The following is a 22966-nucleotide window of genomic DNA, read 5'->3' on the forward strand; positions in this document are numbered from 1 at the left end:
ACTTTTGGAAGACGAGGTCATTAGCTGCTGGTTAGAAAAGCCTTTAAGAAATCTGTTGCAGAAAGTTTGCCAAAGAGAGTCATGTCAAAGCAGATCCCTTTATAAAAGAGTTGAGGGAAGCTGCCGAAGATGAAAGTATGAGGTAGTATGCTCAAAGGCTCCCAGGGAACCCGGAGGCAAAACGGTGAAGTGTGACATCACGGATGATGATGACGATATTGTTACCATTTGAAGTGATGAACGCACCCTAGTTTGCAGTTTAATGCTGCACATTATTTTTTGTGTTGTTAGTTGGAAGAGCAACATATACGTGACTTAAATTATGCTCTACTTCATATCACAAATATTTCACTGTGAGTGGTCTGAAATTAAGCCCAGTGAATCCATTCACCTCTGTGAGTAAACATAGTTTGCTTATATATGGCATCTTTGTTTTGAAAAAAACTGGTAAACGGACATATCATAATTGTACTTATAAAGTATAAAAATGATTTATTTTTAGGTCACTCTTACCAAAAATGATACCAGAAAGCAAAATATGGGGGACAGGATATAGTTTACTGATGTGCCCACTCTCCCCCAACCCCACTCCCAGTTGAAACTTAATAGTCCAAGCAACTAGTACCCATCCCACGTGGCACTTGGTAAGGATTTGTTGACTTCCTGACATTGAATTCGTAGGCTGTCTCCTCCACTTCACAGCATTCTTTCCATTGACCTGCCCTCAAGTATGTTGGAATTGAGCAGCAGTGTATGAAGTAAGCTCTAAATTCTGGTACGAGTTAGTAGAGGTGCCTCCTGTCCAGTAAATCTAGGCTCTGTTGTTTTTAGGTAGCTTTTAGATGGCCAGTGTTGCCATAAATCCAATCAGGTTTTTTTTTTTTTACAATGTCTTTAGCAGGAAAATTGTTCTAAAATCTAGTTGTTTTCATTTAGGCACAGCCAACCTTACTTATATTCATTATTTCTTACTTTCTGCTGGGAGCAAGATAGGCTTCCAGATAACCTGGAATATGTTTAAGGACCGGCAAATCATTTGCCATCATATCGTTTTGCTAATGCTTTGCTTTGGAAATCAGATACTTTTAAACCACAGTAAAAAGTTATAAATTTACTTACTCCTTTTAAGACATCTCAATAAAATAATGTTCAAAAGTTTTTGATGAACTAAAATCCTATACCTCATCCGTCTTTCTTGTTTCATATACACATGTGAGCTCATTGTAATTGATTCTTAAATTGTTTGTTTGATGGGTACTTTGCTTTTAAATTCAGATACTTTCCTGCTAAGAATAGATTTTAACCTTGGCTTGTTGCAGTCCCTGATGGCGTATCACTTCTTAAGATTTGTTCAGCCAAGATAGGTAGAAGGTGTAGGTGGGGTCCACGGTCAAGGAGGATGGTTTATTTTATGCAGGCTTTTCCCCTGAGACTGGCCTGCGTCAGGGGGAACTAGAAGGTAATTAGAGCACAGGGTGCATTTGTCAATGAAGATCTGAATTTGACCTCTTTTTTTCTGTGATCTGTTTGCCTAAGATTGATAACTAAACTGTTTTGCCCCTCCCTCCCCCTGGTGGCTCAGTTTCTGAAAGTGAGTCCACTAAGTAGTAAGCCTCATCTGGGCCCTGGGAAGCACAGGACTCTGCCGTGCCCTAGCTATGTGGCCGTGGGCAAATCTGTTACTCTCTCTGTGCTCCATTTCCCCACCTGCAAAGTAGAGCCAGTTACCAATGTTGCCTGCCTCACAGGGTGGTTCTAAAATTCAACCAAGACGTCTATGGAAGCGTTTTGTAAACGGCAAAGCAAGTGACTGCTGTGATGAATAAAGCTTTTAGGAAATTTATAGTCCCTTTAGGGAAAAAAACGCAATTCTGCATATATAATAAAAATTCCAGTCTGGCGTTTTATCATATTTATCATTTATAATCTACTAACTTAGTGTCTTAAAAGTTGTAAAAGTAAGCTGGTCAAATATTGTGGTAGAAATTCTGCAAGCAAGCTCAGTCAATTGGCCCGAGTGACAAATGTCAGGCCAAAACGTCAACTTTGGGTTTGAGGTGTTTTTACAATTGAACATGAGGTACTTGGAATTTTTTTTGAGTGGCAGTATCAATCTGTCCTGTTTTTTTTAAAATTTTATTGAAGTATAGTTGATTTACAAGGTGTTAATTTTAGGTGTACAGCAAAGTGATTCAGTTATACATATACATATATCAATTCTTTTTCCAATTCTTTTCTCACATCAGTTATCACAGAATATTGAATAGTTCCCTGTGCTATACAGTAGGTCCTTGTTGGTTATCTATTTTATAGATACAGTAGTGTGTATATGTTAATCCCAATCTCTTAATTTATCATTTCCCCCATGTTTCCCCTTTTGTAACCGTAAGTTTGATTTCAAGATCTGTGAGTCTGTTTCTGTTTTGTTAAAAAGTTCATTTGTATCATTTAAAAAAATTAGATTCCACATATGAGTGATACCATATGCTATTTGCCTTTCTCTTTCTTCACTTAGCATGTTGATCTCTGGGTCCATCCATGTTGCTGCAGATGGCATTATTTCATTATTTTTCATGGCTCAGTAATATTCCGTTGTGTATATGTACCACATCTTTTTTAAAAAAATTTTTGGCTGCAATGGGTCTTCGTTACTGTGCAAGAGCTTTCTCTAGTTGTGACGAGCAGGGGCTACTCTTTGTTGAGGTGCGCTGGCTTCTCATTGTGGTGGCTTCTCTTGTTGTGGAGCATGGGCTCTAGGCTCAAGGGCTTCAGTAGTTGTGGCACACGGGCTCTAGAGTGCAGGCTCAGTAGTTGTGGTGCACAGGCTTAGTTGCTCCACGGCATGTGGGATCTTCCAGGACCAAGGCTCAAACCCATGTCCTCTGCATTGGCAGGCGGATTCTTAACCACTGTGCCACCAGGAGAGTCCATTACCACATCTTTCTTATCCATTCGTCTGTCATTGGACATTTAGGTTGCTTCCATGTCTTGACTATTGTAAATAGTGCTGCAGTGAACATTGGGGTGCATGTATCTTTTCGAATTACGGTTTTCTCCGGATATATGCCGAGGAATGGGATTGCTGGATCATATGGTAATTCTATTTTTAGGTTTTTAAGGAATCTCCATACTCTTCTCCATAGTCGTTTTACCACTTTACATTCCTACCAACAATGTAGGAGGGTTCCCTTTTCTCCACACCCTCTCCAGCATTTATTGTTTGTAGATTTTTTTTTTTTTAGCGTTACGCGGGCCTCTCACTGTTGTGGCCTCTTCCGTTGCAGAGCACAGGCTCCGGACGCGCAGGCTCAGCGGCCAGGGCTCACGGGCCCAGCCGCTCCGCGGCATGTGTAATCCTCCCGGACCGGGGCATGAACCCGTGTCCCCTGCATCGGCAGGAGGACTCAACCACTGGGCCACCAGGGAAGCCCTATCTTTTCATTTTGAATATGGTTTCCTTTGATGTGCAGAAGCCTTTAAGTTTAATTTGGTCCTATTTGTTTATTTTTGTTTTTATTTTCAGTACTCTAAGAGGTGGATCAAAAAACATATTGCTGAGATTTATGTCAAAGAGTGTTCTGCCTCTGTTTTCCCCTAAGAGGTTTTTTTTTTTTAACATCTTTATTGGAGTATAATTGCTTTACAATGGTGTGTTAGTTTCTGCTTTACAACAAAGTGAATCAGTTATACATATACATATGTTCCCATATCTCTTCCCTCTTGTGTCTTCCTCCCTCCCACCCTCCCTATCCCACCCCTCTAGATGGTCACAAAGCACCTATCTAATCTCCCTGTGCCATGCAGCTGCTTCCCACTAGCTCTCCACCCTACATTTGGTAGTGTATATATGTCCCTGCCACTCTCTCACTTTGTCACAGCTTACCCTTCCCCCTCCCCATATCCTCAAGTCCATGCTCTAGTAGGTCTGTGTTTTATTCCCGTCCTACCCCTAGTCTCTTCATGACATTTTTTTTCTTAGATTCCATATATATGTGTTAGCATACGGTATTTGTTTTTCTCTTTCTGACTTACTTCACTCTGTATGACAGACTCCAGGTCCATCCACCTCACTACAAGTAACTCAGTTTCATTTCTTTTTATGGCTGAGTAATATTCCATTGTATATATGTGCCACATCTTCTTTATCCATTCATCTGTCGATGGACACTTAGGTTGCTTCCATGTCCTGGCTATCGTAATTAGAGCTGCAGTGAACATTGTGGTACATGACTCTTTTTGAATTATGGTTTTCTCAGGGTATATGCCCAGTAGTGGGATTGCGGGGTCGCATGGTAGTTCTATTTGTAGTTTTTTAAGGAACCTCCATACTGTTCTCCATAGCGGCTGTATCAATTTACATTCCCACCAGCAGTGCAAGAATGTTCCCTTTTCTCCACACCCTCTCCAGCATTTATTGTTTCTAGAGTTTTTGATGATGGCCAATCTAGCCGGTGTGAGATGATATCTCATTGTAGTTTTGATTTGCATTTCTCTAATGATTAATGATGTTGAGCATTCTTTCATGTGTTTGTTGGCAATCTGTATATCTTCTTTGGAGAAATGTCTATTTAGTTCTTCTGCCCATTTTTGGATTGGGTTGTTTGTTTTTTTGTTATTGAGCTGCATGAGTTGCTTATAAATTTTGGAGATTAATCCTTTGTCCATTGCTTCATTTGCAACTATTTTCTCCCATTCTGAGGGTTGTCTTTTGGTCTTCTTTATGGTATCCTTTGCTGTGCAAAAGCTTTTAAGTTTCATTAGGTCCCATTTGTTTTTTTTGTTTTTATTTCCTTTTTTCTAGGAGGTGGGTTAAAAAGGATCTTGCTGTGATGTATGTCATGGAGTGTTCTGACTATGTTTTCCTCTAAGAGTTTGATAGTGTCTGGCCTTACATTTTAGGTCTTTAACCCATTTTGAGTTTATTTTTGTGTATAGTGTTAGGGAGTGTTCTAATTTCATTCTTTTACATGTAGCTGTCCAGTTTTCCCAGCACCACTTATTGAAGAGGCTGTCTCTCTCCACTGTATGTTCTTCCCTCCTTTATCAAAGATAAGGTGACCATATGTGTGTGGGTTTATCTCTGGGCTTTCTATCCTGTTCCATTGATCTATATTTCTGTTTTTGTACCAGTACCATACTGTCTTGATTACTGTAGACTTGTAGTATAGTCTGAAGTCAGGGAGGCTGATTCTTCCAGCTCCATTTTTCATTCTCAAGATTGCTTTGGGTATTTGGCTATTCTTTTGTGTTTCCATACAAATTGTGAAATTTTTTGTTCTAGTTCTGTGAAAAATGCCAGTGGTCGTTTGATAGGGATTGCATTGAATCTGTAGATTGCTTTGGGTAGTACAGTCATTTTCACAATGTGGATTCTTCCAATCCAAGAACATGGTATATCTTCCATCTATTTGTATCATCTTTAATTTCTTTCATCAGTGTCTTATAGGTTTTTGCATACAGGTCTTTTGTCTCCTTAGGTAGGTTTATTCCTAGATATTTTATTCTTTTTGTTGCAGTGGTAAATGGGAGTGCTTTCCTAGTTTCACTCTCAGATTTTTCATCATTAGTGTATAAGAATGCCAGAGATTTCTGTGCATTAATTTTGTATCCTGCTACTTTACCACATTCATTGATTAGCTCTAGTAGCTTTTTGGTAGCATCTTTAGGATTCTCTATGTACAGTATCATATCATCTGCAAACAGTGACAGCTTTACTTCTTCTTTTCCAATTTGAATTCCTTTTATTTCTTTTTCTTCTCTGATTGCTGTGGCTAAAACGTACAAAACTGTGTTGAATAAGAATGGTGGGAGTGGGCAACCTTGTCTTGTTCCTGATCTTAGTGGAAATGGTTTCAGTTTTTCACCATTGAGGACGATGTTGGCTGTGGGTTTGTCATATATATGGCCTTTATTTTATTGCTGTAAGTTCCCGCTATGCCTACTTTCTGGAGGGTTTCTATCATAAATGGGTGTTGAATTTTGTTGAAAGCTTTCTCTGCACCTGTTGAGATGATCATATGATTTTTCTCCTTCAGTTTGTTAATGTGGTGTATCATGTTCATTGATTTGCATATATTGAAGAATCCTTGCATTCCTGGGATAAACCCCACTTGATCATGGTGTATGATCCTTATAATGTGCTGTTGGATTCTGTTTGCTAGTATTTTGTTGAGAATTTTTGCATGTATGTTCATCAGTGATATTGGCCTATAGTTTTCTTTCTTTGTGACATCTTTGTCTGGTTTTGGTATCAGGGTGATGGTGGCCTCCTAGAATGAGTCTGGGAGTGTTCCTCCCTTTGCTACTTTTTGGAAGAGTTTGAGAAGGGTAGGTGTTAGCTCTTCTCTAAATGTTTGATAGAATTCGCCTGTGTAGCCATCTGGTCTTAGGCTTTTGTTTGTTGGAAGATTTTAAATCACAGTTTCAATTTCAGTGCTTGTGATTGGTCTGTTCATATTTTCTATTTCTTCCTGGTTCACTCTCACAAGGTTATTCATTTCTAAGAATTTGTCCATTTCTTCCAGGTTGTCCATGTTATTGGCATATAGTTGCTTATAGTAATCTCTCATGATCCTTTGTACTTTTACAGTGTCTGTTGTTACTTCTCCTTTTTCATTTCTCATTCTAGTGATTTGAGTCTTCTCCCTTTTTTTCTTGATGAGTCTGGCAAATAATGGTTTATCAATTTTGTTTATCTTCTCAGAGAACCAACTTTTAGTTTTAGTGATATTTGCTATCATTTCCTTCATTTCTTTTTCATTTATTTCTGATCTGATCTTTATGATTTCTTTCCTTCTGCTAACATAGGGGTTTTTTTCCTTTCTCTAATTGCTTTAGGTGCAAGGTTAGGTTGTTTAGTTGAGGTGTTTCTTGTTTCTTAAGGTATGATTGTATTGCTATAAACATCCCTCTATAACTGCTTTGCTGCATCCCATAGGTTGTGGGTTGTCGTGTTTTCATTGTCATTTGTTTCTAGGTATTTTTTGATTTCCTCTTTGATTTCTTCAGTGATCTCTTGGTTGTTAAGTCGTGTATTGTTTAGCCTCCATATGTTTTTGTTTTGTTTTGTTTTGTTTTTTTGCGGTACGTGGGCCTCTCACTGTTGTGGCCTCTCCCGTTGCGGAGCACAGGCTCCAGACGCGCAGGCTCAGCAGCCATGGCTCATGGGCCGAGCCGCTCCGTGGCATGTGGGATCTTCCTGGACTGGGGCACCAACTTGCGTTCCCTGCATCAGCAGGTGGACGCTCAACCACTGGGCCACCAGGGAAGCCCGTGTTTGTATTATTTACAGATTTTTTTCCTGTAATTGATATCTTGTCTCATAGCGTTGTGGTCCGAAAAGATACTTGATACGATTTCAGTTTTCTTAAATTTACCAAGGCTTGATTTGAGACCCAAGATATGATCTATCCTGGAGAATGTTCCATGAGCACTTGAGAAAAATGTGTATTCTGTTGTTTTTGGATGGAATGTCCTATAAATATCAATTAACTCCATCTTGTTTAATGTATCATTTAAAACTTGTGTTTCCTTATTTCTTTTCATTTTGGATGATCTGTCCATTGGTGAAAGTGGGGTGTTACAGTCCCCTACTATGATTGTGTTACTGTGGATTTCCCCTTTTATGGCTGTTAGTATTTGCCTTCTGTATTGAGGTGCTCCTATGTTGGGTGCATCAATATTTACAATTGTTATATCTTCTTCTTGGATTGATCCTTTGGTCATTATGTAGTGTCCTTCTTTGTCTCTTGTAATAGTCTTTATTTTAAAGTCTATTTTGTCTGATATGAGAATTGCTACTCCAGCTTTCTTTGGATTTCCATTTGCATGGAATATCTTTTTCCATCCCCTCATGTTCAGTCTGAATGTGTCCCTAGGTCTGCAGTGGGTCTCTTGTAGACAGCATATATATGGGTATTGGTTTTGTATCCATTCAGCCAATCTGTATCTTTTGGTTGGAGCATTTAATCCATTTACATTTAAGGTAATTATTGATATGTATGTTCCTTTTCCCATGTTCTTAATTGTTTTGGGTTTGTTATTGTAGGTCTTTTCCTTCTCTTGTGTTTCTTGCCTAGAGAAGATCCTTTAGCATTTGTTGTAAAGCTGGTTTGGTGGTGCTGAATTCTCTTTACTTTTGCTTGTCTGTAAAGGTTTTAATTTCTCCATCAAATCTGAATGAGGTCCTTGCTGGGTAGAGTAATCTTGGTTGTAGGTTTTTCTCCTTCATTGTTTTAAATATGTCTTGCCACTCCCTTCTGGCTTGCAGAGTTTCTGCTGAAAGATCAGCTGTTTACCTTATGGGGATTCCCTTGTATGTTATTTGTTGTTTTTCCCTTGCTGCCTTTCATATTTTTTCTTTGTATTTAATTTTTGATAGTTTGATTAATATGTGTAGGCATGTTTCTCCTTGGATTTATGCTGTATGGGACTCTCTGTGCTTCCTGGACTTGATTAACTATTTCCTTTCCCATATTAGGGAAGTTTTCAACTATAATTTCCAAATATTTTCTCAGTCCCTTTCTTTTTCTCTTCTTCTGGGACCCCTATAATTCGAATGTTGGTGCGTTTAATGTTGTCCTAGAGGTCTCTGAGACTGTCCTCAGTTCTTTTCATTCTTTTTTCTTTCTTCTGCTCTGCAGTAGTTATTTCCACTATTTTATCTTCCAGGTCACTTATCCGTCCTTCTGCCTCAGTTATTCTGCTATTGATTCCATCTAGAGAATTTTTAATTTCATTTGCTGTGTTGTTCATCACTGTTTGTTTATTCTTTAGTTCTTCTAGGTCCTTGTGAAACGTTTCTTGTATTTTCTCCATTCTTTTTCCAAGATTTTGGATCATCTTTACTCTCATTATTCTGAATTCTTTTTCAGGTAGACTGCCTATTTCCTCTTCAATTGTTAGGTCTGGTGGGTTTTTATCTTGCTCCTTCATCTGCTGTGTGTTTCTCTGTCTTCTCATTTTGCTTAACTTACTGTGTTTGGGGTCTTCTTTTCGCAGGCTGCAGGTTCGTAGTTCCCATTGTTCTTGGTGTCTGCCCCCAGTGGGTGAGTTTGGTTCAGTGTGTTGTGTAGGTTTCCTGGTGGAGGGGACTAGTGCCTGTGTTCTGGTGGATGAGGTTGGATCTTGTCTTTCTGGTGGGCAGGTCCATGTGTGATGTTGTGTTTTGGGGTGTCTGTGGCCTTATGATTTTAGGCAGCCTCTTTGCTAATGGATGGGATTGTGTTCCTGTCTTGCTAGTTGTTTGGCATAGGGTGTCCAGCACTGTAGCTTGCTGTTCGTTGAATAGAGCTGGGTCTTGGCATTCAGATGGATATCTCTGGGAGATTTTCGCCTTTTGATATTACATGGAGCTGGGAGGTCTCTTGTGGACCAGTGTCCTGAACTTGGCTCTCCCACCTCAGAGGCACAGCCCTTGACGCCTTGCTGGAGTGCCAAGAGCCTGTTCTCCACATGGCTCAGAATAAAAGGGAGAAAAAAAAAAGAAAGAAAGATAGAAAGAAAGAAAAGAAAAAGTAAAATAAAATAAAGTAAAATAAAATAAAGTTATTAAAATAAAAAGTAATTAGTAAAAAAAATTTTTTAAGTAGTTAAAAAAAAAAAAAAAAAGGAAGAAGAGAGCAACCAAACCAAAAAACAAATCCACCAATGATAACAAGTGCTAAAAACTATAGTAAAAAACAAAGAAAAAAACGGACAGACAGAACCCTAGGACAAATGGTAAAAGCAAAGCTGTACAGACAAAATCACACACAGAAGCATACATATACACACTCACAAAAAAAGAAAAAGGGAAAAAAAAATACACACACACACACACACACACACACACACACACACACACACACACACATATATATAAAATCATTGTTCCCAAAGTCCACCTCCTCAATTTGGGATGATTCGTTGTCTATTCAGGTGTTCCACAGATGCAGCATACATGAAATTGATTGTGGAGCTTTAATCCGCTGCTCCTGAGGCTGCTGGGAGAGATTTCCCTTTCTCTTCTTTGTTCGCATAGCTCCCAGGGTTCAGCTTTGGATTTGGACCCACCTCTGGGTGTAGGTCGCCTGAGGGCGTCTGTTCTTTGCTCAGACAGGACGGGGTGAGTAGCTGATTTGGAGGCTCTGGCTCACTCAGGCTGCGGGGAGGGAGGGGTACAGATTGTGGGGCGAGCCTGTGGAGGCAGAGGCCGGCGCGACATTGCACCAGCCTGAGACGCGCTGTGTGTTCTCCCGGGGAAGTTATCCCTGGATCACGGGGCCCTGGCAGTGGCGGGCTGCACAGGCTCCCAGGAGGGGAGGTGTGGAGAGTGACCTGTGCTCGCACACAGGCTTCTTGGTGGCGGCAGCAGCGGCCTTAGCGTCTCATGCCTGTCTCTGGGGTCCGCGCTGATAGCCGCGGCTTACGCCCATCTCTGTAACTCCTTTAAGCGGCGCTCTGAATCCCCTCTCCTCGCGCGCCAGGAAAGAGGGAAGAAAAAGTCTCTTGCCTCTTCGGCAGCTCCAGACTTTTTCCACCACTCTGGCCCGGCAAGGCATTGCTCACTAGCCCCATTCAGGCTGTGTTCTCACCGCCAACCCCAGTCCTCTCCCTGCCATCCAACCAAAGCCCGAGCTTCAGCCACCAGCCCCCGCCCACCCCGGCCGGTGAGCAGACAAGCCTCTCGGGCTGGTGAGTGCTGGTCGGCACCGGTCCTCTGTGCGGGAATCTCTCTGCTTTGCCCTCCTCACCCTGTTGCTGCGCTCTCCTCCGCGGCTCCAAAGCTCCCCACCTCCGCCACCTGCAGTCTCCGCCCGCGAAGGGGCTCCTAGTGTGTGGGAACGTTTCCTCCTTCACAGCTCCCTCCCACTGGTGCGGATCCCATCCCTATTGTTTTGTCTCTGTTTTTTCTTTTTTCTTTTGCCCTACACAGGTATGTGAGGAGTTTCTTGCCTTTTGGGAGGTCTGAGGTCTTCTGCCAGCGTTCAGTAGGTGTTCTATAGGAGTTGTTCCACACATAGATGTATTTCTGATGTATTTTGAGGAGGAAGGTGATCTCTACATCTTACTCTTCTGCCATCTTGAAGCTGTATATTCTTCAGTGTGTTAATGTGGTGTATCACGCTGATTGATTTGAGGATATTGAGGCATCCTTGCATCCCTGGGATTAATCCCACTTGGTCATAGTGTATGATCCTTTTAATGTATTGTTGGATTCGGTTTGGTAGTATTTTGTTGAGTATTTCTGTATCTCTGTTCATCAGTGATGTTGGCCTGTAATTATTTTTTCTTGTGGTATCTTTGTCTGGTTTTGGTATCCAAGTGATGGTTGCCTCATAGAATGAGCAGAGTTCCTTTTTCTGCAATTTTTTGGAAGAGTTTCGGAAGGATAGCTGTTAACTTTTCTGTAAATGTTTGATAGAATTCACCTGTGACAACATCTGGTCTTGGACTTTTGTTTGTTGGAAGCTTTTATTTTTTTGTTTGTTTTATTTTCTTTATTATTAATATTATTTTTTTTGGCCGCGTCAGGTCTTAGTTGAGGCATACGGGATCTTTCGTTGTGGTGTATGCTCTTCATTGTGGCATGCGGGCTTCTCTCTAGTTGTGGAGTGCAGTTTTTCTCTCTCTAGTTGGGGACACGGGCTGCAGGGCGCGTGGGCTCTTGTAGTTTGCAGCATGTGGGCTGTCTTGTTGAGGTGCACGATCTCAGTAGTTGTGGTGCCCAGGCTTAGTTGCCTCGCGGCATGTGGGATCTTAGTTCCCTGACCAGAAATCAAATCCCCGTGCCCTGCATTGGAAGGAGGATTCTTTACCAGTGGACCACCAGGGAAGTCCCTTTTGGAAGCTTTTAAATCACTGTTTAAATTTAAGTACTTGTGATTGGTCTGTTCATATTTTCTATTTCTTCCTGGTTCAGTCTTGGAAGGTTGTATCTTTCTAGGAATTTGTCAGTTTCTTCTAGGTTACCCATTTCATTGGCATATAGTTGTTTGTAGTAGTCTCTTATGATCCTTTGTATTTCTGTGGTGTCAGTTGTAACTTCTCCTTTTTCATTTCTAATTTTATTGATTTGAGTTCTGTTTTTTTCTTGATGAGTCTGGCTAAAGGTTTGTCAATTTTGTTTATCTTCTGAAAGAACCAGATTTTAGTTTCATTGATCTTTTCTATTGTTTTCTTCATCTCTGTTTCATTTATTTCTGCTCTAATCTTTATGATTTCTTTCCTTCTACTAACTTTGGGGTTTGTTTGTTCTTCTTTCTTTAGTTGCTTTATGTGTAAGGTTAGGTCATTTATTTGAGATTTTTCTTGTTTCCTAAGGTAGGCTTGTATCGTTGTAAACTTCCCTCTTAGAAGTGCTTTTGCTGCATCCCATAGGTTTTGGACTGTTGTGTTCTCGTTGTCATTTGTCTCTAGGTATTTTTCGAATTTCTCTTTGATTTGTTCAGTGATCCACTGGTTGTTTAGTGGCATATTGTTTAGCCTCCATGTGTTGTATTTTTACAGTTTTTGTCCTGTAATTGATTTCTAATTTCAAAGCATTGTGCTCAGAAAAGATCCTTCATAAGATTTCTATTTCCTTAAATTTACTGAGGCTTGATTTGTGGCCCAGCATATGATCTATCCTGGAGAAAATTCCATGTGTACTTGAGAAGAAAGTGTATTCTCCTGCTTTGGGGTGGAATGCTCTATAAATATCAATTAAATCCATCTGGTCTAACATATCGTTTAAGGCCTGTGTTTCCTTATTGATTTTTTGTCTGGATGATCTGTCCATTGATGAAAGTGAGGTGTTAAAGTCCCCCACTATTGTGTTACTCTTGATTTCTCCTTTGTGGCTGTTAGCATTTGCCTTACATATTGAGGTACTCCTGTGTTGGGTGCATATATATTTACAATTGTTATCTACTTGGATTGATCCCTTGATCATTGTTTAGAGTCCTTCTTTGTCTCTTGTAGCATTCTTTATTTTAAAGCCTATTTTGTCTGATATGAGTATTGCTACTCCAGCTTTCTTTTGATTTCCATTTGCATGGGATATCTTTTTCCATCCCCTCACTTTCAGTCTGTATGTGTTCCTAGGTCTGCAGTGGGTCTCTTGTAGACAGCATATATATGGGTCTTGTTTTTGTATCCATTCAGCCAGTCTATGTCTTTTGGTTGGAGCATTTAATCCATTTACGGTTAAGGTAATTATCAATAGGAATGTTCTTATTGCCATTTTGTTTATTGTTTTGGATTTGTTTTTCTGGGTCTTTTTTTCTTCCTTTTGTGTTTTGTTTCCTTGTGATTTGATGTCTGTCTTTAGTGTTGTGTTTAGATTGCTTTTTCTTTTTTGTATGTGTATCTATTGTAGATTTTTGGTTTGTGGTTCCCACGAGGTTTTTTTTTTTAATATCTATTTATTATTTATCTATTTATTTAGGCTGCACCAGGTCTTATTTGTGGCATGCAGGGTCTTTAGTTGTGGCTTGTGGACTCTTCGTTGCATCATGCCTGTGGGATCTAGTTCCCCAACCAGGGATCAAGGCCTGGCCGCCTGCATTGGGAGTGCGGAGTCTTACCAACTGGACCACCAGGGAAGTCCCTCCCGTGAGGTTTTGATATAGCAGTGTGTGTATGTACAAGATCGTTTTAAGTTGCTGGTCTCTTAATTTCAAGTGCATTTCCAATATCCTGCATTTGTACTCTCCTTTTCTCATGATTGCTGGTTTTGATATCATATTTGTGTGTGGATGATTTCCTGCCTTTATGTTTGCCTTTATTGGTGAGCTTTCCCATTTATAATTTTCTTGATTCTCATTTTGGCCTTTTCTTTTCCACCTAGAGAAGTTCCTTTAGGATTTGTTGTAAAGCTGGTTTGGTGGTGCTCAATTCTCTTAGCTTTTGCTTGTCTGTAAACCTTTTGATTTCTCTGTTGAATCTGAATGAGAGCCTTGCTGGGTAGAATATTCTTGCTTGTAGGTTCTTCCCTTTCATCACTTTAAATATATCAGGTCACTCCCTTCTGGCCTGCAGAGTTTCTGCTGAAAGATCAGCTGATACCCTTATGGGGATTCCTTTGTATGTTACTTGTCCCTTTTCCCTTCTTGCTTTTAATATTTTTTCTTCGTCTTTAATTTTTGTCAGCTTAATATGTGTCTTGGTGTGTTCCTCCTTGGGTTTATCTTGTATGGGCCTCTCTGCACTTCCTGGACCTAAGTTGAATGTTTTCTTTCTCATGTTAGGGAAGTTTTCAGCTATAATCTCTTCAAATATTTTCTCAGGCCCTTTCTCTCTCTCTATTCCTTCTGGGACACCTATGATGCAAATGTTAGTGCATTTAATGTTGTCCCAGAGGTCTCTGAGACCTCACTCAGAGGCTCAGGACTCTCACTCTTACAGGAGGACCTCTGCGATATAATTATTTTCCAGTCTGTGGGTTTTCCATCTGGTGGGTATGGGATTTGATTATGTTCCACAAGTGCCCTTCCTACCATCTCACTGTGGCTTCTTTTTTGTCTCTGAATGTAAAAAATCTTTTTTGGTAGCTTCCAGTCTTTTTTGTTAATGGTTGCTCAGCAGTTAGTTGTGGTTTTCGTGTTTTTGTGAGAGAAGATGAGCTCAAGTCCATCTACTCCACGCTCTTTTCCGGAATTGAGTGGCTGTTTTTAGTTTGGATGCTTGCCGCCTCTTTCCTCAACGTGCGCTGGCCATTATCCCCCAATATGGGTGTGCAGGCACAGCGGCCCTTGCGCGCTCCCGGGATTGGAGAGTACTCGGAGTGTTGTTGCAAAGATGAAGTAGGACGATGTGAAACTATCTTGCCCATTCTCCAGCAAACATGTCTTTGTTCCTGCCCATTTTTCCTTAGCAATTCACTGTGCAAAAGCTTTGCCCAACCATGCCTTTTGAATAGGATTTCCTTTCTGAGGTAGCGTGATGAAGTCCCATGCTGTCCTGCTCAGGGCTGGAATCTATCACGCGTCCAGCATTTCCCCCCTGAGTCACTCAGTAGCCATCTTGCTTCAATCTGTCCTGTTTTAATGAGGCACCAAGAAAAATCTCCATCCCAAGCGTTGGTGGAGCCACAGTGGGGCTCCTTAGTGGACCTGGTGAGGCCAGGTCTCAGCACAGAACATTGAGAGGGCAGAGGAAAGCAGGAATTCATGTCACCAGATTAAAATTTAACCTCCTCGGCTACAAGCTTCTCCACCAAGTTGCAGGTTTCCTGCGAAAATGGTCTGCATGAGTGGGGGCTGCCCCTTCTCGCCCACCTCTGTTTGCTTCCTGTCCTTTGTTAACTAATTATACAAGTCCCCACGGCCTTGGCATTAGCATCTGTGTTGCCACTTCCTAATAACATTAGTAAGAAACACATTCTTTTTAATTTGAGAAGGTAACAGAGTCCAGGGAAAACTCATATGGGCAGAATGTCTAATTGATTCAGCTGCAGTGTGATTTTTGACTCTGAGCAGATGTCTTTGGGGACCAGGTATCCATCTGAGATAAATTAACCAGGCTGGGTTGTCAAAAGTGTTTCCTCAGCATATACATTTGTCCTTTCTTGAGCAATAACCTCTAAAGGGTGAATTTGGATATGATAGTCTCCTGTTTAAGCCACTCATGATTATTTTTTTTTAATAATGATGAGATGTTGATGCTATGGTTATTTGTTGTTGTTTTTTCTTTGAGTTCTTTTAACAAAGCATACTGAAGTATTTGGAGATGAAATTATATGATACCGGGGATTTGTTTCAAAATTATTTGGAAGGGGGTGGTGTGGACGGCAGTAGAGATGAAACAAGGCTGACTGAGTTGATAATTGTTGAGGGAAGTGGGGGCTACAGGGGTTCCATTATACTATTCTGTTTACTTATATATATATATATATATATATATTTGTAATTTTCCATAATGAAAATTAAAAAAACAAAAAAACCCACACCTTTCCATAGGTTTCCCATTGGCTCAAGCTAGTGTCCAGCCCTCTTAACATGGCCTTCAGACCCCTCTGAAGGGGTCTCTGTCTGGCACCTACTAACCCTTCCAGGTTCATCTTAGGTGTTCTGGTCCTGTGAAATGATTTGCAGTGGCCCCAACATGTACACCCCCCTGACCTCTGGCTTGCACTTGCTGCCTTCTTTTCCTACAATGCTTTTTCCCTCCCTTTCCATCCACCCATCCTCTCCCCAGTTTTCCTGCCTCATATGGACCCTCAGGCTCCAGACAGCTTACATGCTTTCAGCCTCCCTGACTGCCCTCCAGCTGAGTGTGGGTTCGGTGCCCCCCAGGGGTGCCTCTGTCACTGTTCCCCTCATCTTAGCCTTCCTTACCGTGATTCTAAGCACTCCCTCCTTCCCGTCGCCTCCATTGTATTAAACATGGTTTTGAGGAGAGGGATTGTGCCTTGTTCACACTTCTGTCCCTGGCACCAAGCACAGTGCCTGGCATAGAGCAGGCAGCCCATAAACTAGGGTATAAAAAGGCCCACCCAGGACTGACCAAGTCTTGGTCTCAGGTCCCCCAGTGGTGCCTGGTGCTCATGCAGCAGCTCTCTGCCTTTTTGTTTCTTCACGTCGCCTCTGTTCTGTTTCATTGGGATTTTCAGTGACTTCCTGTGAGTCACAGCAGCACAAGCATAAGTTTGGGCACTATTTCCCCAAATTTCTGCTGTACATCGTGGAGAAAGTCCAGTCAAACTTGGAGCTCTGATACTCTCTTGAAAATGACTAGATTTGAAATGGTGTCCATTGCTACTAGGCAAATTTAAGTTTGTTCTTTATTGATGCTCTATGTTGCCCCTCTGTTTTGATTAAAGTGTCTCTAGGACACAACTCCAGGGGCATGTGATCTGTGCCATCCAGTTGATGGTGACATATGAACCAGAAGCATGGTGCAGGAATGTTCATTACAACAGTTTGAAATAGGAAAAGAAGAAATCATGTGCTGAAGTGAAAATGCATGAACTTAGAGCTAGACATTCAAGTTGGTTGTTTCATACCAAAAACCAGCAAGTCAAAGAATATATACAGTATGATAGCTATTTATATAAAGTTCAAAGACATACAAAACTAAACAATATACTGTTTAGGAATTCATAATTATAATAATATATAATATGCATATACAGATATATGCAGGGAACTGATAAATGCAGAGATCAGGATGGAGGCGTTCCCTGGACAGGAGGGAGAGATGTGATTAGGAGGAGGCATATGGAGCTCTGACAGTACAGATAACGCTTTGGGTCTTGGGCTGCATGGTGGGTGCATGGTTTTTCATTTCATTATACTTAATACTTTATATATAAGCTAAATATATTCTTTGGATATGATAAATTTCCTAATAAAAATAACATTTAAAATAAATCCACCAGCAATTTTTAAGTGAGACTATGTTCTCAGCACTTTGAAGAAGGAAGAGTTTTTTGCTTTTTAGTTTTTATTCCTGTTGCTTTTCTTCCGCAGTTCATGGAGGTAATTTTAATCAACTCATTCCTTACTTCTGCTTTACCTAAAAGACTGATGGTAGAAATACACATTGCAGCAGCTCCCCCATTGGCAGTCATCAGAAAGTAGATTAAGTAGATCACCTCTCTCTCCCCGACCTTGTCCCCTCCTTGTTTATCTCAGATGTTGCCGTGGTAGACATGAGTGATGTCTCCAGACAGCCTTCCCTCTTCTACCATCCTGGAGTCCGTGAAAGCTTTGATGTGGCCAATAATGTGATCCTGTACCGCGACCCCGATGCTGACACTGCTCTTTCATTGAAGGTAAGGAGTATTGTTCACCTTCTCCTGAATACTTTGTTTTGGGAAAGCAGTATTGTGTGTTCAGTTGAAATGTTCGTGTAGCAGAGGAGGTTGGAGAAAAACAAGAAAGATTTGCTTGTGCAGTTCCCTCCTTGCCACCCCAGGTTCTAGCTCACACAGGTGACTTCCTGGCTTCTGTGTGAGCGTATGTGCTAGAGATGTGCGTTTGCAGGCAACTTGAATATTTCTAAGCTCATTGGGGAAGTGAAGGCAAAAACTCCTGTTAGTTTCTGTTAAAGCAAACACAGCACTTTGAATCCTCTATTGGGCAATTTGATCCAAACCTGCACATTAAAAAAAAAAAAAAAATCTCAACTTGGATAATAATAGGAAGATGTTTAACAGTCACCAAAATGGGTAGAAACGTTTATCACAGATATAATCAGTATTTAATCTGTCATTTTTTTCTCCCCAGTTTAAAGCCAAGCAAAACTGAAAACTTGTGTGTTTATACACAGCTCAGTAATTATTGAGAATTTCTAAATGTATTTTTGCAAATTTGATACAAGCTTTTTTGGATAACAGTACTTTTTAAAATGCTCCTGTTTGTAAACTGTGAAGGTCAGATGTGAGTTATTCCAAAATTTAGCTAATATTAATATTGTTTAATATCTTAACATTAGTTAGGAAATCCTGGTCTATGTTAAATCATTTCAGGAATAAAAGTTTAGTTTGTTTACAGCAGTGTTATTCAACCTTGACTGCACTTCAAAATCGTTTGGGGCGGTTTGTAAATATCCCAGTACCCAGGCCTCACCAAGATCAATTATGTCACAATCTCTAGGGGATTGTTTTTAACCTCCCAAATGTGCAGCCAGAGGTGAGAACCAGTGGTTCAGAGTTAGCTTTCATGGACGTCATTTCTTTTTTTCTTTTCTCTTTTTTTCTTTTTCGTGGTACGCGGGCCTCTCACTGCTGCGGCCTCTCCCCTTGCGGAGCCCAGGCTCCGGATGCGCAGGCCCAGCGGCCATGGCTCACGGGCCCAGCCGCTCCGCAGCACGCGGGATCCTCCCAGACCGGGGCACGAACCAGCGTCCCCTGCATCGGCAGGCGGACCCCCAACCACTGCGCCACCAGGGAAGCCCGTCATTTCTAAATGTTTAGCTACCTTAGCATTAAAAGTCACTAGTATATAAATGACACAATTTTGTGATGGCAAATTGGACATTTTTGTTTGTGTTTCTTAAGGTCTAATATTAACCAGATGTTTCTGGGTTCTGTAACAATTTGGGATTATTTCCTGGTAGAAATACTACCTATCTCAGATGTGTAACCTTTACGTGTTAATATATCACATACATCTTACATAGGTGTGTCCTTTCTCATCCTAGCACGGCACTGTATTTTAAGAGTCATTCATGTGACAGTGGAAGAAGAAACTGTTTTGCTATTATACTTTACGTTGTAAAATAGTTTCCCAGAAGGCTATAAACCAATCTAAATTACTTTAGATATTTAGATTTTTTTTTCTTTTACTGATATTCACTAAAGTGGTTATGCTTAGAAATATTTAGAATTAGAAAATGTGAAAGGGTAGATTATTAAGCTGTATTTTGATGAGAAACATGAAACTAGAATGTATTTTTTCCCAATTCAATAAATTTTTTTTCTCATTTGTGCGTTGGTGAACTCCTCTGGAAAGTCCCATGACCTAGATAAGTTTTAATTTTTAATGATATGGAAAAATACTTCCTAAAACAGAAAAGGGTATTCAGTTATATCTGACACCAGAAGAAGCGATCTGCACTTGTCAGAAAATAGAAATCTCAGAACACGTAAAACACATTTTACGGGGACAGCTGTTTAATTACGTTTTCTTTTTTCAGCAAATGGCTTGCAGCGCATAAATGATACAGTCAAGGGCTGCATAACCATTATACTAAGTTAACCGACTAAAATTGTTGTCATTGAGTTTGAGTTTGAAAATTCCTATTGTGAATATATATAAATATAATACTATAGTGAGGTGTCAGGAATCCTATCAGCAACACCCCTTCTGTAGGAAGGCTGACTTGGGCGGGGGGTGGGGAGGGGGGGGTGGCCTGCAGCCTTCACACTGATGACTCAAGAAATGGTTCCAGGCCCGAGGTTACCATGGGCTGCCCATGCGCTGCATTGCTGTCACTGAGCAAGCGAGGTGCAGGGCATTCAGAGCCCTGAACTTGAATCGCAAAATATCTTTGGACAGAAGCGTTGCCATTGCTATGGGAAAATCCTTATAGCCATATATGTCCCCCAGGAATTCCAAAGCTAACCAATCATGATAAATTTTTCTTAGAACATGAATATTACGTTTCTTAGAGGCCCATTCTTTTGGAAGCCTTTTACAGGGGGAGGTTTCAAATGATTAACTCTTGCTCTAAAATGGGTGCCAGATGATGGCATGGGGACAAAGTGCTTACTAGTGCTTATGGAAATTGTTTTGGAAAAAAGCTATATTGATCCTATCTTTTCTTTTCAGGATATAGTTACTCAAGAAAACACAGTAAGTATTGTATTTTCAGATTTTTAACTTTGTGAATGTATACATATAAAATGCTTGCCTGAAAATCCCACAGATAGCCAAGTGATGTCTAATTGTACCTGTTGGTTGTGTTTCTAAGGGGGACACCTAGAAACCCCTACCCCTTAAGCTGCCAGCTGGATCAGCCCCACTCAGCTGCCCAGGGTGCAGGGCAGAGGGCAAGGTCAGGCAGGTGTACTTGTTCTTCGTTACACACTAGGACTTTGAGCCTGGAACCACCCGGCTGTCTTCCGAGCTGGGTCGGTGTTCCTGTGGACCACCAGGATTCTTTCTGCTGGAGCCAGTGCCTCCATGCTTCCCACCAAAGTTTCCCTCACAACAAAGAGACGTGAACTTATACCGGAGTTAAGGTGGGAGCATAGCCCAAAGTTCCCTGCCACAAGCTGAAAAGAAGCGGTATGGAATTCCACTTCTTTCCATTTATGTGCTAGAGTCTCCTGATTTGCCTTAAAAGTTCCTGCAATGACATAGTGATAACACCGTTTTGGTTTGACTTGTGTCATGAAACCCTCCCCCACCCTAAAAACATTCAAATAAGATCATACCCTTGGAAATAGTGCCATGGTTATCCTGTACCTTTGAATGCACCCCCCCAAAAAAACCTGCCCATCCTCCGAGAAATTGTGACCTAGACTAAGGACAGTTCTTTCTTCCCTTTCCTTTGGCCCTCAGCCACTGACCCTCTAGAAGGGCAGGGCCCCTTGCCTCTTTTCCTACTCCAGTTGGAGTTCCCAGTGGGAGAGGGAGAAAAGGGCCCAGGAGGTAGAGGTCTCCCGAAGGCGCCCTCTGCAGGGGATCGGGAGCTTGGCGTGACGTCCCCCCTCCACAGAGGGTCCCACCCTGCAGCCGCGGGGCCCAGGCTTCCCCAGGACCCAGGCAGAGCTCCCTGCTGGAGGTGGAAGCCTTGACTCTCCTCCTCCAAGCCCGAGGATGAAATTCTAGAAACAAAACAAGTACAGTTTATATCGTTACCACTGGAGCGTGGGTTTAATAAGCTGACCTGAAAATACGGCATCAAGATGGTTTTCTTGGGAAAAGAAATGGGAAGATTTTTCACTTCATTTTGTCCCATTTACATGCTAATACTGCCCACTATGGGCTCTTTCCTGTTCTTTCTAGATCTTGATTTCTTAACTTACCTCCTTGGAGACAGGAATCCAGTCAGAGGAGATTGGGCCTGAGGCTGGGAGGCACAGGGTGTAGCCCCAGCTCTGTCTCTTAGTAACTTTGGGCAGCCATTCCATCCCCCACCCCAATCCTCAGTGCCCTTGTCAGTAAAATGAAAAGGTTGAACTCTGTCGTTTCGTTCATAGATAACTTCCAGCACTCACTGTCCGTGTTCCATATTTGTTGTACAAGTGAAAAGACGTAACTTGGGTTTAATAACAAGGAATGTCTAGGAAACATGTATTCCTTAAAACCAGAATTACGTTTAGGCAAGGGGCAAGGAAGAAAACTATTTTTACATCCTGACTGTTAGTTGTGTTGGAGTCTAGAAATCCTGTTCTCGGGGAGACTTGGTGTCATCCTGTTACCATTCTACTACATACCCTCCCTTCTGGTATGTTCTCCCTTGTCTAAACACCCAGGAATTCCTTCACATTCTTGGTAATTCTACCGCAGCGTCTTTCTCCCTAGGCTTTTGTTTGTTTTGTTTGTTTTTTAGGAACAAACTTATCCTAAACAATTTGGCAATGAATCTCTCTGCTGTATGCGGCATTACTTTAGAATTCTGTGCCCAGGACTGGTGGTCATGCTTGATGGGGTATGAAAATCTAGAGCATTCAGGAGAACAAGATAAAGGACCAGAGGTGACCGGAAGGGTTGAAAATAGCACCTAAGAGGAAAAGTTGAAGGGAAGCAAACCTCAGGAGGTGTTGTTCATGGTTATTTTCAAATGTTATCCCTTTTCAGGAAGCAGGGAAGTGGTTATTTCTACTCCAGATGTCGTGGAAGTAGGGCAAACTGAAAAAAGGTTGGGGTCCGCAGAATAGACATCTCACAAGTAATGGTGATTAAACATTGAAATAGAATGTCAAAGTAAATCAGCTGACTTTTAAGAAGAGTTTGTTCACTTGTCCCCTCCACATGGATGGAGGTAATGCTGCTTGGAAGCAGGGGTATGGATCGTGTGACCCCAGAGGTTTTGAGAGAGCATCTGGTGAAATTGTGGGTCTGTGATAGTTGTAGTTGGTGAATTATGAAGTCCCGTGAGTCAGGTACAGATTAAATGCCGCACACGGAACATGCAGCTGGGTGCTTGAAGTGATTTATGAATATATGGAAACCAAGATGCGTTGAGATCTCTGCCTCCAGGGAGTATTTTATGTTTCTAGAGTTGTGCCTGATGATGCATGGAACTCGGCTTCATTTGGTAGAGGGATAGTGTATTAGCCAGGGTTCTATAGAGTAGCAGTTCCCAACCTTTATGGCACCAGGGACTGGTTTCGTGGAAGACAATTTTTCCATGGATTGTCGGGGGCGGGGAGGGGATGGTTCAGGCGGTAATGCAAGCGATGGGGAGCGGCCGATGAAGCTTCGCTCGCTCGCCCGCCGCTCACCTCCTGCTGTGCGGCCCGGTTCCTAACAGGCCTCGGACAGCTACCGGTCCGCGGCCCAGGGGTTGGGGAGCCCTGCTCTAGAGAAACAGAATCAATTGGAGATAC

At 41.5% G+C, this 22966-nt stretch overlaps 1 protein-coding gene across 1 annotated transcript in view; it reads left to right on the forward strand.

Annotated features, from left to right (window-relative positions):
- MAP3K15 (mitogen-activated protein kinase kinase kinase 15) overlaps window positions 1-22966 on the forward strand; it is a 122119-nt gene that overhangs the window by 14915 nt on the left and 84238 nt on the right. Inside the window, 2 exon segments of the mRNA XM_067023184.1 lie at window positions 17598-17737; window positions 20238-20260. Of these exon segments, the coding sequence (XP_066879285.1) occupies window positions 17598-17737; window positions 20238-20260 (163 nt within the window).

Source organism: Kogia breviceps, chromosome X, assembly GCF_026419965.1.
Source record: "Kogia breviceps isolate mKogBre1 chromosome X, mKogBre1 haplotype 1, whole genome shotgun sequence".
Taxonomy (NCBI): Eukaryota; Metazoa; Chordata; class Mammalia; order Artiodactyla; family Physeteridae; genus Kogia; species Kogia breviceps.